Genomic DNA, 18,165 nt, shown 5'->3' with positions numbered 1-18,165 from the left:
GAGATTTTTCCATTGGCGAAATATGAAAAACCATTTCGGAAATCTCGCTGCATATACGCAATATGTAAGTCATTGTCTGTCCGCTGTTCAAAATATTAGGAAGTAATTTTCGCACTAATCGATCTCATAACGAAGTGCGCAAAAAATGTATATTCAACAAATTGGATCAGGGTAGGCCTGGAAACAGCTGATATATGTGTTTCAGGAATTTTTTAAACTTTCCTAATGAGTGCTTCGATAACAGTAACTGTGATGTTGTTAACATTCTGTTGTATTTGCAATTGACCAGCCCTTCTTTTATTTTTTGTGACGTGTTGCTTCAGACAAGAAGAACAGGACGACAGCTGTGCACTGTTTCAACCCCGTCTGTCTGAGGACAAACCACTGCACTGAGAAACAGGCTGTGAAAAACCAGCGCCAATATATAGGAGCACTGCCCAAAAAGTAAGCATGTAGGAAGTCAATGATGGTGCATTTATTATATAAAGCAGTTGTTCGGACCACCTTCCATGGGAAAAATTTCGGGCTTTGGTTGTGCCCCCTACCCCTCAAGGCTTCGGCACTCGTGACGGCCGATAGTCGATTGGTGTGTGGTATCAGCTAAAAATTGTTCTGTTATTTATTTTTTTTGTTGATAATCAAAGCCACACTCGAATTGTGTTCTTGGGAAGTGTAGACATGCCTTATATCTCATGCCTGAATTCCAAACTATTACAATGCTTAAGACTAAGTTTCTTTTACAATTGAAAAAGTAGTTTCTTACTGCATTTCTTTATAGGGCCGAGGGAATTCCAAATAACGTAGAGAAGAGGATAGCCTACAAGAAGTTTGTGAGGGACTCTCTACAGGCTAAAGAAAAAAGTCACAAGATAGGAAGTCAGCGCAAAACAGGGTGAGTTATGTTTGGTAGCAGCATATCTTTATTTATGCACAGAGGCAAGACTCTCGAAAACAATCGCACACAAATTGGGGATCCAACACGAGGGAGCGGTGGTGAAGTGATCTCGCCTCCGCCTCTCAATCGAAAAGCCATGGTCTGCGCTCGCTGCTCGAGGGTGAAGCAACATTACAGAGCCTGGAAAAATAACATAAAAAATTGCATGTAATTCTTAATCAAGGGTACAAAGCGTTGCTGTGAGGAGCTGAACAGCTCGTATGATGGTCCGTTCCCTTGTGGATAAATGGTCTTGAAACATTCATTCAGCATCTTCATAAGCAAACTTTCTTGTTCTAGGTCACTGACGCCTATAATTTATTTAATTTTATAATTTCAATGTTGGGTCGAATTTTTAAAAAAAAAAATGCGGTAAAAAATTGACCAGATATGGTTTCAGAGAAGGCGAGACTACTCCAGGCTTATTTCTATTGCTTTTTTATCGAGACTTAGTCTTTATTCGATTAACACAGTAGTGCAGATAAGGCATAGAGTTAGCAACCATGGGTCTAGGACAACAAGCCGACGGGATTTCAAGCCGAAGGGACTTCCGGCCGAAATTTAAACTTTACATACACCTCAAATTACTATTTTTTATCTGTAAAACGTTCCTTTTAAAAATTTTAGGCAAGTTTAGACCAGAATAAGCGATATTCATGACAATAAATCACTTAGGATTGGAATCCGTTAATAATATCAGCAGGTTTTGGAAATGCATAAATTATAAACAAAAAAATTGCCTTCAACCGTTTTTTATTTTTCAACTTTCCTAAACATCATTTGGAGGCTTAATTTCACGAAAACGCCAATAATTACCAAAGAAAGGTCATGAAATTGAGTATTTCTTCAAAACCGTTTTAAAATGCATCATATTTCATGGCTTGATGGAAAAATTTTTGGCTTGAAGTCCCTAATTTTACGATTCGGCTTGAAATCCCGTCGGATTGATGTCCGGGACCCAGCAACCATATCCTGGCCAAAGAAAAAGAAAAAGAAAAACAATCAATTTTACATTTTGTTTGTCAACATCAAAGAAATGACAATTAATTTTTGGTTTTCCCTGTATCACAAACTTGTTAAACAGTTCATTCTGAATCGGTACAATAGTGGTAAGATTTTTGAAAACTCCCAGAAAACACTCAAGCAATCCCAAACTATCCGTAAAACCATGCAAAAGTATCTACAAAATGTTCTATTTTTTGTCTGACCAGGTCTAATCATCTTGAAAATCTTACCAATATCCTGAAAAATCTCCAAGATGCACCAAAGATAGCAAAAAATTTTAATATTTTATGTGTTTTATAAAGCTTTGATTTGTTGAAAAATCATGACTAAATTATCTTGAGTTCGTTTGATGGCTCCAAAGCTCTTTAAACGAATTTAAAACTTCGTGAAATTTGGGAAGGCTCTTCAACATTCTTCTAGTTTTTTCAAATATTCTTCAAGATCTTTACAGATAACTTAAGAAAAATAGCTTGATTTTTGAAAAACTTTTCTAATGTAGTTTTACAAATTTAGTTAGGATAATAGAGTTATAACTAACAAGAATTGAAGCTCAGTTTGCATTAGTTTGACAAAAATCATATCTTTTTTTTTCAAATTTGAGGGGAGCGGGGGTGAATTGGTTACGTCTCCGCCCCTCAATCGAAAGGTCGGATGTTCGAGGCCCATTTTGATCCATGCCTGTCGCTTGAGGGCGAAGCAACATTACCCAGCCCAGAAAAATAAATCAAAAAAAATGCATGTCGTTCTTAAACAGGGGCACGACAGAGGTTCGAGTTTGGTCAGCGGTTGGTCCTTTCCCCCGTGGATGAATGGTCTTAATCTTCATCTCAAATTTGATTTTATTGAATTACTGTTTTTTTTGTCCAAAACAGAGATCGATTTGTATGTTTTATTTTAATTTAGTGGTATCTACTATTGTGAGGTCAAAAACAATCATTGATAGAAACAAGAGCATTTAACAAAAAAAACCTCAGCTTTTTATGTGGACTTCAAGTAGTTCCAATTTTGTGCATAATGATTCGATGGCACGTACTGCCTTTAAAATCTGCAAAAGTTTGCAAATTTTGTCTTTAAGAAGAAATGGCGAATATTTGTATCGATAAACTATTGGTCAGGTCTTTCAAATTTAGTCAAAGGATAATAAAATTTGAACAAAAATGCTCGTATCAAGGCGGAGCCCTGAATGTTCCGACTGCCATTTAAAGTTTATCCTGCAGTAATATCATTACAAAATTTAATGAAATTTTTTTTTCTAATTTGAAACTTTTATAAAAAACATCCCCCCACGCGCAAAGGATAATTTTCGCTCCTTGTAACAAATCATTTATGGCAACTAAGTTTCTTTCAACCATATTGAAACAATTTCTAAGATGAATTAACTCTCCACTTACGCGTTAATAGCGCGAAATATATCGCGCGTTAATTGTCCCAAATTGGACAAAATGGCAATCTTTTAACCCCCGTTACTTTACGAAAAATGATCACAGGTAAAAAATCTTGTCAAATTTGAGCTGAAGACATCCATACTTTTTGATTGATACAAAAAATTCCGTCAAAAACGGCTAGTTGAAAAGTCGAAATTTGTCTGAAGAAAAAAACAACCCCGAGCACAAATATTTGTTACTTTCGTATCGAAAGTCGGAACAATTAAATGCTATAGTTATTGCTTAAAACTTAGATTCAATTGATTTGATTACGCCTCATTTTTTGATCCAAATTGCTTCCGAATTAAAAATCAACAAAAATTTTAAAATATTCTTTGTCAAAAGTTGAATTTTGTATTGATACTTTTTAGTAAATTCATCGCAATGCTTTTTTTTACTTTTTTTACTTACTTTTATAACTTTTATAATTTATTTTATAATTTTTATAATAACTTTTCCTATTTACTTTTATTACCTACTTTTAAGGCACTCACAACCCCCCGAATTAAAACAAAATCCAAAATTTTTTAGTTAAATCTTAAAGAATCTTTGCGAATAATTTACTTTTATACTTTTATAATTTATTTTTGTAATTTTATAATAACTTTTCTTATTTACTTTTATTACTTATTTTTAAGGCACTCACAACCCCCCGAATTTAAACAAAATCCAAATATTTTTAGTTAAATCTTAAAGAATCTTTGTGAACTGTTTTTTTTTCTTATTTTCACTGCGATCTTTACTTTTATAACTTTTATGATTTACTTTTATAACTTTTATTATAATTATTTTTATTTACTTTTATTACTTATTTTGAAGGCACTCACAACCCCCCGAATTTAAACAAAATCCAAATATTTTTAGTTAAATCTTAAAGAAACTTTGTGAACTGTTTTTCTTTCTTATTTTCACTGCGATCTTTACTTTTATAACTTTTATGATTTACTTTTATAACTTTTATAATAACTTTTCTTATTTACTTCTATTACTTACTTTTAAGGCACTCACAACCCCCGAATTAAAACAAAATCCAAAATTTTTTAGTTAAATCTTAAAGAATCTTTGCGAATAATTTACTTTTATACGTTTATAATTTACTTTTATAACTTTTATAATAACTTTTCCTATTTACTTTTATTACCTACTTTTAAGGCACGCACAACCCCACGAATTAAAACAAATCCAAAATTTTTTAGTTAAATCTTAAAGAATCTTTGCGAATAATTTACTTTTATACTTTTATAATTTATTTTTGTAATTTTATAATAACTTTTCTTATTTACTTTTATTACTTATTTTTAAGGCACTCACAACCCCCCGAATTTAAACAAAATCCAAATATTTTTAGTTAAATCTCAAAGAATCTTTGTGAACTGTTTTTTTTTCTTATTTTCACTGCGATCTTTACTTTTATAACTTTTATGATTTACTTTTATAACTTTTATAATAACTTTTTTTATTTACTTTTATTACTTATTTTTAAGGCACTCACAACCCCCCAAATTTAAAAAAAATTCCAAATATTTTTAGTTAAATCTTAAAGAATCTTTGTGAACTGTTTTTGTTTTCTTATTTTCACTGCGATCTTTACTCTTATAACTTTTATGATTTACTTTTATAACTTTTATAATAACTTTTCTTATTTGATTTTATTACTTACTTTTAAGGCACTCACAACCCCCCGAATTAAAACAAAATCCAAAATTTTTTAGTTAAATCTTAAAGAATCTTTGCGAATAATTTAGTTTTATACTTTTTTAATTTACTTTTATAACTTTTATAATAACTTTTCCTATTTACTTTTATTACCTACTTTTAAGGCACGCACAACCCCCCGAAATAAAACAAAATCCAAAATTCCTGTTTGATTTTTTAAACAGGTATTATGAAAACGTTTTTTTTTTTCCAGGTGAGATCTGGTTTTTTTTTTTTTTTTTTTTTTTTTTATTTTTTTTTTTTGAGACGCTTTTTCGAAAAATTCGCTTTCCCAAAAAACTACCCGTCAGATTCTCATAAAAGTAGTACCAATGGATTCAGTAGCGTTTCACTTACCTGCCTGCATGAAATTTAGGGCAATTTTTGCCCTACCCTACCCCCTACGGTCTTAGAAAAGCTTCACAACTCGGTACTTTTTTCACTTTTTGCCCATTTTTTCGGAAATTTTCGATTTCCTCAAAAACTACCCGTCAAGATTTGGGATTAAGGGTTTAATCGATAGACCAGGTTGTAGGAAACTCCCATGCACAAGCGGCTGGTCCCTAATTTGCTTAGGGGAAGAGCTATAGACTTATGAAAAGTCACTTTTTTGATTTTTTTGCCTATTTTTTCGGAAATTATCGATTTCCTCAAAAACTACCCATCCAGATTTGGAATTAAGGGTTTAATCGATAGACCAGGTTCTAGGAAACTCCCCCGCACAAGCGGCTGGTTCCTAACTTGCCTAGGGGAAGAGCTATAGACTTAGGAAAAGTAACTTTTTTGGCCTTTTTTCAAATCTTTCCGATTTCCTCAAAAACTACCCGTCCAGATTTGGGATTAAGGTTTTAATCGATAGACCAGGTTGTAGGAACATCCCATGCACAAGCGGTTGGTCCCTAATTTGCTTAGGGGAAGAGCTATAGACTTAGGAAAAGTCACTTTTTTGATTTTTTTGCCTATTTTTTCGGAAATTATCGATTTCCTCAAAAACTACCCATCCAGATTTGGAATAAAGGGTTTAATCGATAGACCAGGTTGTAGAAAACTCCCCCGCACAAGCGGCTGGTCCTTAACTTGCCTAGGGGAAGAGCTATAGACTTAGGAAAAGTCACTTTTTTGGCCTTTTTTCAAATCTTTCCGATTTCCTCAAAAACTACCCGTCCAGATTTGGGATTAAGGGTTTAATCGATAGACCAGGTTGTAGAAACCCCCCCTATACAAACGGCTCGTCCCTAATTTGTCTAGGGGAAGAGCTATACACTTAGGAAAAGTCACTTTTTTGATTTTTTTGCCTATTTTTTCGGAAATTATCGATTTCCTCAAAAACTACCCATCCAGATTTGGAATAAAGGGTTTAATCGATAGACCAGGTTTTAGGAAACTTCCCCGCACAAGCGGCTGGTCCTTAACTTGCCTAGGGGAAGAGCTATAGACTTAGGAAAAGTCACTTTTTTGGCCTTTTTTCAAATCTTTCCGATTTCCTCAAAAACTACCCGTCCAGATTTGGGATTAAGGGTTTAATCGATAGACCAGGTTGTAGAAACCCCCCCTATACAAACGGCTCGTCCCTAATTTGTCTAGGGGAAGAGCTATACACTTAGGAATAGTCAATTTTTCGGTTTTTAGGCCATTTTTTCAAACTTTTTCGATTTCTTCAAAAACTACCCATCCACATTTGGGATTAAGGGTTTAATCGATAGACCAGGTTGTAGGAAACTCCCAATATTAAAATAATCAAACAGGTCTCTCCAGCTTTCAGCTGGGCCTCTAGTTTTTTAGTTAAATCTTAAAGAATCTTTGCGAATAATTTACTTTTATACTTTTATAATTTATTTTTATAACTTTTATAATAACTTTTCTTATTTACTTTTATTACTTACTTTTAAGGCACTCACAACCCCCCGAATTAAAACAAAATCCAAATTTTTTTAGTTAAATCTTAAAGAATCTTTGCGAACTGTTTTTCTTCTTATTTTCACTGCAATCTTTACCGATGTTTAATATTTTAGACACGATCTCGCCAAGTTTTTAAAGATTTTTCTCCAAGATTTTTCAAAGATTCTTCAAGATTTTACAAAGGTTGCAAAGATTGCTTGGTCTAGGTAGGGTGTCAATTGCAGCTGTACTCAGACATTTGCACAAGTATGCTGATACACGAGGCACCTTTAAATAAGAAAAACGTTTACAATTTAACGCAATTAAGCAAATATAGTTCATGCTTTCACCTTGAAACGGTTTAAAGACAAAAATTAATTAAAAAATTTAATCTTAAAACAATTTAACACAAAAACAGCTAAGTGATAGGCTGGAGTAACATCGTAAAAAGTCTACTTGTATTATAACCCAAGCTACCCAAATTTGCTAGTGTAATTAGAAAAAAAAATAAATTATATAACCAATTTTAAATCGATCGATATTTATGGAATTACCTTTCAAAGTACTGATATTTTTTTTCTGACCAAACTGGTCAATTTTAAGCAACAGTGCGCGTTATTGGAATATTGTTTTGATTAGTTCGTTGATAACGTAGTTCGAATTTGGATTACTCTCAACCAGTTGATTGACTACTTTTAAACCAATTGTTCCGACCTTTTTCGAAAACTCCATCCACATGTTTTAATGTTGTATACATTATCTCATCAAAAAGTTTCGATACAACAAGTCTTGTATCACATTTAAGTAGTTCCAGACTTGAATCGGTTTCTAGGCGGACGTTCAGAAAGCTCTCTGAGAAATCCATCGAGAAAATCCAATCTGATTTTATACCGTTCATTGTAGTTTACCGCTAAGAGGGGTTGTGGGAAGTTATCAGTTTCATTTTAACTTTACCCTTTAATCTTTAATTCATCCAACTTTACCTATCTTTGTTACTTATCCTCAACTCCATTTGCCACCTGCAGTCACAAAACAAAAATTGAATGATATTTGTTGCCCTACTTTTTTGTAATTTTAACTTGTCAGAACATTTTGTGATATCATAAAAAAGGTTATTCTTTTTTTTAACAACGAGTTTAACAACTAATCAAATCTTATATGGTTTTCAAAATTAGGAAAAACTATGGTTTTTGAAAAATTTTCCACTCTATTAAAGCTAATGCAAAAAACTTCAAAAATAATATCAATCAAATGACCGTTTAATTCAAGCTCAGAACCCAAAAAGTTTGAGACTTGCTTACTACGGAGAGTACATGAGATGACAAGAGTTAAACTCTATCACAATCTAGCTTTCTAATTCTTTTAAACAACTTAGGATTTACTAACTACTCTCCTTAACTTCTTTCATATTTACTTCATTCGTTTATTGCTCCCAAGAAACGGCCTAAATTTGTTCTATAACTTTTTCACAAAACTGGAGAAACAAAAATCAGTTATGTCTTCATTTTCTTTTAGCGATAGTTTAGTTTTCTTTTTCTTGACTCTAAATGCAGTTACACGTTAAACATTTCCTTAGCAAAATGATTTTTTTTGTATCGAAAAAAGCTCCAACTATTTCTCAGTTGTAACTAATTTGATCTGCACAATAATCCTCAATGGTATTTTTGTGTTTCGGCATTCAATGATAAAATGTGCCCTCGGTTGTTGATTTGACAGACCTATTTCGATGATCGCAGCAATAATTTTAAACTGAATTTCTGCATACCGTTTAAATTAGTTTTGCATGCTGAACATAATAATTCTTTTTCCGAAAAGTTTCGTGAGTGATCTCGAGTTTTATACAAAATAAAAATTTTATATCCACTTGGTTTCCACTTTTTACAAAAACAAGCCATACTTTACTGCCAAAAATTAAAATTGAAATCACTTGTCTTTGAAAGACATAATGCAAAATGCAATGTTAAAAAGTTTACTGGTGTGTCGGTAAAAAACTCATTTGAAAATTATTGTTACCCTGAGCTGAAATATGAAAAAATATTTCAACGGTTAGTAATCGTTTTTTAAATTTTTATAAACTGCATCGAACAAGCAATTTGTTCTATTTAATACTTCACAATACGTGACGTATATCCCTTTGTACTTTAAATAGCGTGTGGTGTGACGTTTTCATTAAAACTAAAAAAATAATAATAATTTTTTTCATTTTTCATACTATCACCCATATTCTAAAAGCAAACACTATTCCGTATACCTTAATTTAAAGTCGGAACGTTCAAGGTTTCGCCTTGCTACGAGAAGTCTTGTTGTTCCAACTTTCGAAGAAAGTACGCAACATATAAGCTCGGGCGTTCTTTACTCAGATCAATTCTCAACAAATTTTCTCTATGTGGATCACTCCCTAGATCTTCTTGTTCACAAAAAAGGCGAGCTCATCATTAAAGTATTCGGATACGCAGAGAGCCGGGAAACTTTTACTACTAAATCAACAAGGCTTAAAGAGCGCTCAGATATTTTGATGCTGAAAGTTATAAATTTCATTTACGCGTGGAGAATTATCCCTCACCACAAAATTGTCCCAAATTCAATCGAAGCAAGAAAATTAGTTTTTCAATTACGACTCTTTTTTAGCCTAAAACTCATTATTTGTCAACATTTTATTAACAAAATCTATTCGAGACCAGTTTATGGAGAGTCCGGTCAGTCAGGGGTTTGCCTTGATACGAGCAGTCTTGTTTCACTTTAGAAACCACTTGATCTGCTGTTAGAAAATTGACATTTCATTTTTGATCTTGAAGATTCCGGTTAAATGCGCATTGTTTAAAGTTGCAAATTTGAGTTATCAAATCTCGAATAAACAAGAAAGTCAAATGTATAATTTTTATATGGGAATGTTAATGAAAATACATGCTAACAATTAGGTCCCAATAATTTTCTTGCAATAAAATTAAATGAGGGCTTCGCTCTGATGTTAGCATTTTTTTTAACGTTTTTCGACAAATACAATGCTTTTATTTCAGATTTTTGAAAAAAAATGAGGGGTTTCATAACGCATTGTTTTAAATGATTCAATTGGAGCACACAAAGTTCACTATAAAACAGTCTTTCCAAAACATAGATATTTTAATTAATATCTGTTAATAAAATGTAGTTTTGCATTTGCCGGACGAATCAATACAGATAAAAACCCCAACAGAGCGTGTACAAGCTTGAATGCAAAAAATTCTTGCTAACATATCAAATTCTGAAATTTTCGAGAAAACGTTTTTATCGCTTAGACTATGATCGTTTTTTTGAGCCATAATCAAAAACTTCATATCAGTTTTCAGAAAAAAAAATTTTTGAAATAATTTTTGAAGTAAAAAATTTTAAGTCATTTCAGCTCGTGTCAAGGATAAAAAGACAGGTATTTTGGATAAAAATACAGATATTTTGAGGATAAAAAGACAGGTTTTTTGAACAAGTATTCTCAAGCTAAATTTACATAAAGCAACATAAATTTGAGTTCAAACAGCATCGTCCAAATACGAACTTTTCAGTTTTAAAACTCATAAATTTTTATTTGGACCAGATTAACAATATACCTCTGAATAACCGAATTTAGGAAGGAGATCGTTCACTTTATTAAGAGCAATCTTTATCAACTAATCAGAAGTGAGCGTTTTTTGTACTGACTTGTTCAATAAAATTGCTGTTTTTTTAGGGTGAGATTGCTCACATGTGCCTGTTTTTGTTCCGAATATTTATGCTTGGGGAGGTCTTTTCATTCAGTCAATATTCGAACTTTTAACTGAAAATTTGTGACAGATTATTTAAAATTTATCTGGAAGATATTGTTGTCTGAAGCTCAAATTTAAAAAGATATTCCATTTTTTGGAAAATTACGGGAGTTGGAAAACTGCTAATCTGGGATAATTAACGCTCGTTATATTGCGTTCTTAGAAACACGGCGTAAGCGGCGAATTAATGCACTCAAAATTGAATTGAGGCCAGCAATTAAGTGTTATTAAAACAGTATGAGACGCTAAATGCGCCCTTTGAATTTTCCATAGCGTGTGAGGGGATAAATTAAAAAAAAAACACTTTTTTGCCAACTTTTTCGTCAATTATTCAATCAACAAATTTTATTATTGGCCTTAAATGCAATTAGATCATTCAGGATTTTGCGCTGATATACAAGTCTTGTTTTTACTTAAAAACTAATTTTGCACTTTGTCAAAATTCTTTAATGACATATTTCTTAAAAATAATTTATTTTAAAATAAACTTCACGACTAAATTCAAGTAATTTATTTTCTTCGCGTATATATTTTTTTCAATTATATATAAATCAACAATTCTTCAAGTAATGGTGCTTGAAAGAAATTTCATTTTGAATTAAGCTTTGACACCGCGCGCAGAAACAACTTGAGCATAGGGGACATCTAAATATAGCAACTATGGTCGATTTTTCGGTTGATATCAAATATTTTTGACATCCAGAATTCGGGCACTTTATAATACAAATATCTTGTCCTCTTGACCAGGAAAAGTATTGTAATTTCGCTCGCCAAGCCGCTTCCAGAATTGTGTTCAAAAACTTCCGGCGTTTTCCGTCAAATGAGCTCAGTAAATCTCGATTTAAAATAACTTGTTCGCACGTTTTGCCACTTTCGTTTGAAACGTTTTTACATTGCAAGCCAACCTCGTGGAAACTTTCGTAGGTTTGAATTTGTTCCAAAACTGTATTGAAGAGACACGATGAACAATACAGACATCCACAAAGTGTCAAACTTGAAAGAGTTTCGCTCAATTCTATTTTCATTTGGTTGTCACCAACTCGCTTTCGCTTCCATATTTTTGGTTGCAGGGGCATTTTTTTAAAACATTTACAGCAGCTTGTTCTGCAGCTATTAGAAGAAATGCTCAAATTTGTTTCATCTTTAATAGCATCCAGAATTTCGTCGTATGCATTTTTGCCTTGCTTTTTATTTCGGGTGGAAATTTTCAAAGCCGGGAATTTTTGATCTCGGTTCGATTGGCTGGCAGAATCAACAGTAAATAAGACTTCAGGGAAAGCATCGCGCAAATTGGCCAAATTCTGTAACTGAAGAGTAAATTGGTTTCTATAAAGTTGAATTTCAGCGAAGTATAAAAACGAACATTTTTGATGGGCTATGTCATTTCGTAAGTTTCTGATGGCGTTTTCGAACTCCTTAAAAACCTCATCTTTGTCATCGCCATAAATTTCGATAGATGGTTTAGTTGTATAATGAAAATAAGTTCTAAAATTACAAAATTTTGACTTTTTTTGAATTTTCTCCCCGGCAAATTTTAAGCAATAGGTAATTTCATCAATTAGGTAACTTGGAATTCCGAAATCTACATTCTGAATAGATCTACTAACGAATGTTCGTTTTTGCGCAAGCATCCTAATCAAATCTCCAACGCAATCCTTTTCTCGCCAATTTTCTGGACTTAACGCAAAACTTTTTCCACGGAACTCTCGAACTTTCACATTGAACTTTTTTGCGTCTTTTTGCACAGAAGGATAAATTTTGGTATCACAAACAGGAATTTCGACCTGATTATCAAAAAAGCAGTGAACTTTCAGCAAATCTTGTTTCAGCTCAAAATTACCACTTTTGAATTTTTCGCACACATAATCTGCAACATTTTTCGACGTAAACTTGACTTTACAACACGGAACTTTCTGTGCGTCGTCGAAAATTGCAATAATTTCAATTTTTCCCCACTTTTCAACTAGCATGTTGTTGAAACAATTTCTTTTCATTTCCCCCAAACAGTGCAACAGTTTATCAGTTTGATTTTTTAGAATATGTCGGAAAAACAGCACACAGCTCTGAAAATCGCCCCAAGTTTCGACAAGTTGTACCTGACTGTAGTTTAGACTTTCTTTATCTAAAGACATCCCTGGTCCTTTGAAAGAGCACATCGGTCGATTGGCAGGAAATCTAAGCGGAACGTCTCTCAATTTGAAATCATTCATTTTAAGGCTGATATGTTGATTCAAATGAGAGTTGTATAGGGCATTTCTCACTTCGCACACAGATCCGTAAGCACAAACTTTTCCCGAGTCGAAAAGAAACTTGACTTCAGCGCCTGAATTTTCTATCAATTCTTTTAAATAAACGAAAAAATTGTTCGATTTAGATGATTTTTTTTTAGCTTTTAAAATTCCTCGGAGGATTTGTGCACCAACGAATTCTTTTGTTTCTCTTTCTACGAAAGTTTTCAGCTCGTTTTTGCCGGAAACGTTTTCTGAAATTTTGCAGTAATTTCGCCATCTTTTGCTTGAAAATTCCAGAATCATTTCTGCTTTGACCCGACATGCCTGTTGCATGAAAACTCTCCCACCAGAAGTTTTCATCAAATTTGTAAACACCAAATACGTATTGTTGACAACGTCTCCATGTTGCATAATCGAAGATCTTTTTCCCAAGTGGACTTTTACTAAGTGATTGTGACGGCTGGAAAACAAATTCTTGTTATTGTTGTCTCCTGTATGACACATTGGTCGGTCAATATTTGCTGGTGTTATCAACGAATATCCACTATCGATCAATTTCTCGTCATGCCATTCTGCAATGTTGTGAAAATACCCAGAAATTAAAACCTCCAAAAGCGGTTTTCTGATTGAACTCAATGGTAAAACTGAGTGTTCTGAAGCAGCGCCAAGCATTTTGTTTCGTTTTAAGTTTTGGTAGGCTGAGTTAACAGTTTTGTCAATAAATTTGAAACCTTCTAAGCTAAGTCCGAGATTTTCGCACCATTTTTGAACTCCAAGACGTTTAGTTTGCGCCCACACATTTCTGTTTGGTATAATTTCGCAACTTTTCCTCTGTTTCAGGATATCGTGATACACTCTGTACAGTTTGAACAACGTAAAACAATCACCGAGTTCGTCTAGAAAAACGTTTCGACGTTCAAGCATCCTCCGCGATTCGTCGTTTTCTTGAAGCGAAGTTTTAACCGTCAAATCGGAGTAATTTTTGGTCAAAATTGCCATTTGAAGAGCTGGTTGTACAATTGGAATTGGATGATTGCTTGCCGAAATAATCATCCGTACATCTTCAAGTGAAAGCTCTCCCAGAAAGCTTAGAGCTTTTTCTCCATCTTGAGTAATTTCTTGAGATGAATCACTCCCGTTTTCAACAATAAATCCTAGATTTAACAATCTTTGGCGCGCGAAGAGTAAAGAATCGTCGTCAGGCTGAGCATCTGGCATTAAACATAGGTTTTCAATTGACCCGAAAACTTGTACTGCGTATAAGTAAAGTTCATCGATTGGACACTGCTTCAACTCGGGATCATCAAAGTCTTCTAGTTCTGCAAAATCGGCTTCGGAGCATAATCTGTAACAGAAGCCAGATTCAATTCTGCCAGCCCGACCTTTCCGCTGCTTCGCCGACGCTTTTGAGTTATTTTGCAGCACGAGAGCACTTATTCTTGATTCGTGGTCGTAAGTCATCTTTTTCGATTGACCTGCGTCTATTACAAACTTGACGCCTGGAATTGTCAGCGAAGTTTCTGCTATATTGGTGCAACATACAACTTTTCTGACATAATCTGAAGAATTTTTCGAGCTTTTGAACTGTTTTTCAGCGCGTGTACGAATCAAATCGACAGCCGAGTGGATTTCTTTTTTTCCGGGCAGAAAAATAAGCACGTCTCCTTTGACGTTTGGAACAACATCTTTGAATAACACATCAACAGCGTGAACAACATTTTTGGTCAGTGTCTTTGAGAAGTTTTCATCACTCTGTTCGGAAGGTTCACTTACGTCGCTTGCATTATCATCGCTAGTTTCTGCTTCAGTTTCCAGTTCCAAATTGCCAGAAATTGGTCTGTAGTGTTCAACAACAGGATACATTTTGCAGCGGCATTTCAAAACAGGACAGCCAAAGAAATAATCTGAGAACTGCTCTTCGTCAATGGATGCAGACATTACAACAACTTTGAGCTTGCAGTCCTCTTTTTGAAGCATTTTTCGGAGCAGCGCCATTAGGAAATCTGTGTCTTTCCCACGTTCATGCGCTTCGTCCACTATAATGCAATCATAACAGGTTGAATCTTGTTGCGTTTTGAGTTTGTTCAGCAGCAAACCTTCGGTCACGAACTCGATTCGTGTTCCACTCGAAATTTTCTTACTATTTTTTCTCTCTTCGAAAGACTTGCCAGTAGATCCAATTTGGAAACCGACCCAACCCCCTATTTCGGCAGGTGTACCCGAATGTCTGGAGTCCAAACTCGGCTCTTGCTTGATATTTTTTTGACTTCCTGCGCGAGAATCCTTCGGCAAGTTTTCGTACCAACCGAGCCGATCATTTTCATTAAGCGATCGCTCTTCGGACCCTGATGATGCGTAAAGCGGATACGCGACAATTGAGGCTTTACTCGAGTTGAAAACCCTCTCCGGTTGGGATTCTTCGAGTTTTGCACCTGATTCGATGCCAACGCTTCCTGAATACTCGAGGCGAACTCTATGAGCAATCTTAGTTGCAGCTACCCGACGTGGTTGGGTACATGCAATTCTCGGAGATTTGTAGTCATCAGGTTTTCCGAGAACATGGAACAAATCGTCGGCGAGGTACTGCGGGACTTGGGTGCTTTTACCGCTGCCTGTTTCCGCGACAACAACCACAGCATTGTTTTCACTTAAGAGTTCTTTCAACTCAAATCGCTTTGAAAAGATAGGCAATGGCGTTTCACTTATTTCTCGCTGGCAGCGGTTCTTTTCGCGAAGCAAGCACATCTCCAGTTCTCGATTTAAAGCAACTCGTGTTTCGGAATTGTGTTTGTCGTAAACTTCATAACGACTATTCACTTCGTTTATCGCGGCACACAGTGCCAGGTTGAAAGGGTTTACAGTCATTGTTTCTTGTTTTATTTCGCGAATGGTTCTTTCATGAAGATCTGGATCATAAGCCTGGCTCAACTTAAATGCAAGAGACTCTTTGCGCGTTTTCAGAGTACCGATTTCAAAATTAAGTTCATCGGTACGTTTTTCTAGACAGGTTTTGAGAATTTTGTATAAAGTTTCTCTCAATGACGGTACCGGGCTTTTGTTGATTTGAAATTCTGTAGGGGTAGTTATAATTTCCCGCCGTTTTCTGACGATAACTCTAGTTTTTTTTGGTTTGATTGTATATGCTTCAATTTCTGATTTCATTGCAGTCAATTTTTCGACCCGATCCAAACATGTTTCGATTTTTCCGGAAGCTCGATTCATTTTTGACTGTAATTTTGAACTGATATCATAAACTTCGTCGGACACTTCTGGCATTTCTGATACTTTCATTTTCCATTGTTTAAAAATTTCTTCTTTCCAACTTTTTAAGATATCTGATCGGAAGGAAACAGATTTCTTAGTATCACCAAAATCTAGATCGGGGATTGAAAACTCGGGCATCAATTTCTGTCGGAAGTCCTCAAAATTGTGCTTTTCTTCATCTATTACACACGAAAGAGTATTTTCGGCTTCTTTTTTTCGATGGTTCAAATATTTGTGTCGTGCAATCAAAACTTCTTCTTCTTGTGAAAGTTTTCTGTCTCGCTTCAAAAATTTATGGGCAAAAAAGTTTTCCAAGTCTCGAAAGATTGACGTAAAAAATCCTGGTTTAGCTGAATCTTCAAGTTGCTTTAGTTCTCTTTTGAATTCTGCAATGATAATCAGTTGATCTTCTGATTTTTTCACTCGTGTCAGGAAAGTTCCACAGAGGTCAGATTTGGTTTTCAAGACATTTTTCTCCTTTGTAACTTTTTCAACCTTTTTGTTGTATTCATCAATCAACTTTTCAAGTTTCTTTTCTTGATCTGTGAGTGTTGACTTCAGTTCTTGAATTTTTTCCCGAACGGGTTTAATGAAAACATCGATATCTTGGGTCATAGTATTTTTCCAACTATGATGCCAATTTAACTTTTCCGAATGCGATTTAGCGCATGTTGTATCCGTACAATCATACGTGCACAAAAGATTTGATTTTATCGCATCAATTTCAGAACATTGAGTTTCGCGATCATCATCATCATCATCTTTAGCTTTTATTACCATTTTTGGCGGTTGGAAATTGTTTTTTGCCAGAATTATCCAAGATTTTTTCAGACTCACAATTTTGAACTTAGTTGTAACTGCTTGAATCTCAAAGTTGTTCAAAACTTGTTCAATTTCTTGTGAACTTTTGCTAACCAATAATGAATAAAATTTTCTCCAATCGGACAAATCCATGTAAGTATTCCGACGCTTAATCAATTCCAGTGCTTCTAGCTGATTTTTCATCATTCTCTCCCAAATCGGCATCATCGATTCATTTTGAACAAACGGACCATTTTCTAACTTCCTTGCCTTCGACGCAAATTGTTTCAGTTGTTCTAATTCTGAAGGAATTTGGTCAACTGCGCGTGAAAAAAGGGCACATAATTCCCTGCAGTCATCTGAACTAATTCCTTTTTCACCGGCAAGTTGGAAAAAGCATGAGTCAATTTGGGCAAGCATAGAATTTTCCCAAAGGGCAACGTACCGAATCCAGTCCTCCGGATTTTTAGAAGATGTGGGTTTGCTCAGAGGCGGGTCGTATTTTTCAGGTTCAATGTTACGTAATGTGTCGGAATATTGCAGAACTCTTTTGTCCCAAATTACCAGGTACAAATCACCATCCAAGTCTCCCCCGCTCATTTTATCTGGATCGGGTCTTTCGCCTGAAGTACTGAAGAGAATAACGTTTCGCAATTTCGAAACCGGATGCTCAGCGGGTAGTTTGACACCCCGCAACACCCGAATGTCCCCGGGTGAATACGAAGGGCTCCGACACACGACAACATCGCCATCGATAAAACTTCCGAACTCATTAAGAACGACACATTCGCCAGTTTTCAAATTGCTGTTCAAAGTTTCAGGGAAAGACGCGCCCATTAGAAGTCTCGCACAAGCTAAAGGCAGTTTCAGTTTCTCGTTAGCGAGAATTTCAACATTTTGCGGTAGTGTTGCAAACGAACTAGGTATAACAGAAATGCGATAGTCTTGCAAAAGTCTCCTGAACGAATCAACTTGTTTGCCTCGCGACAAGCATTTAAGCGCCGAAATAGGATCATTTCTTGCCGTTTTAACATCGTTCAAATAGGAAAGTTGAATTTCAAGAAGTTTTTCACAAGGAATGTTTGCACTCAGAAGCGCAACGACTTGTTTGTTCAGGCATCCGATTTTTGCATTTTGGCTAGTTGAAACTATTCCAA

At 34.8% G+C, this 18,165-nt stretch overlaps 3 protein-coding genes across 3 annotated transcripts in view; 2 read left to right on the top strand and 1 right to left on the bottom strand.

Annotated features, from left to right (window-relative positions):
• Positions 1–18,165, top strand: part of LOC134840490 (Bardet-Biedl syndrome 1 protein homolog) — a gene marked incomplete in the record, with an annotated part of 512,639 nt that overhangs the window by 164,282 nt on the left and 330,192 nt on the right.
• The window catches only part of LOC134840491 (uncharacterized), a 453,696-nt gene that overhangs the window by 164,282 nt on the left and 271,249 nt on the right, over positions 1–18,165 (top strand). The window lies entirely within an intron of this gene.
• LOC134839964 (ATP-dependent RNA helicase DHX29-like) lies at positions 921–17,845 on the bottom strand. Its single transcript, XM_063855592.1, has 3 exons — positions 17,454–17,845; positions 13,831–15,590; positions 921–1,075 (listed from the first exon to the last, which is right to left on the bottom strand). Exons 1-3 carry the CDS (start codon positions 17,843–17,845, stop codon positions 921–923), a joined length of 2,307 nt encoding a protein of 768 aa, XP_063711662.1.

Source organism: Symsagittifera roscoffensis, chromosome 2 (genome assembly GCF_963678635.1).
Source record: "Symsagittifera roscoffensis chromosome 2, txSymRosc1.1, whole genome shotgun sequence".
Taxonomy (NCBI): Eukaryota; Metazoa; Xenacoelomorpha; order Acoela; family Convolutidae; genus Symsagittifera; species Symsagittifera roscoffensis.
Note: the sequence above shows the minus strand (reverse complement) of the source record. Positions and strands in the feature narration are given on the sequence as shown.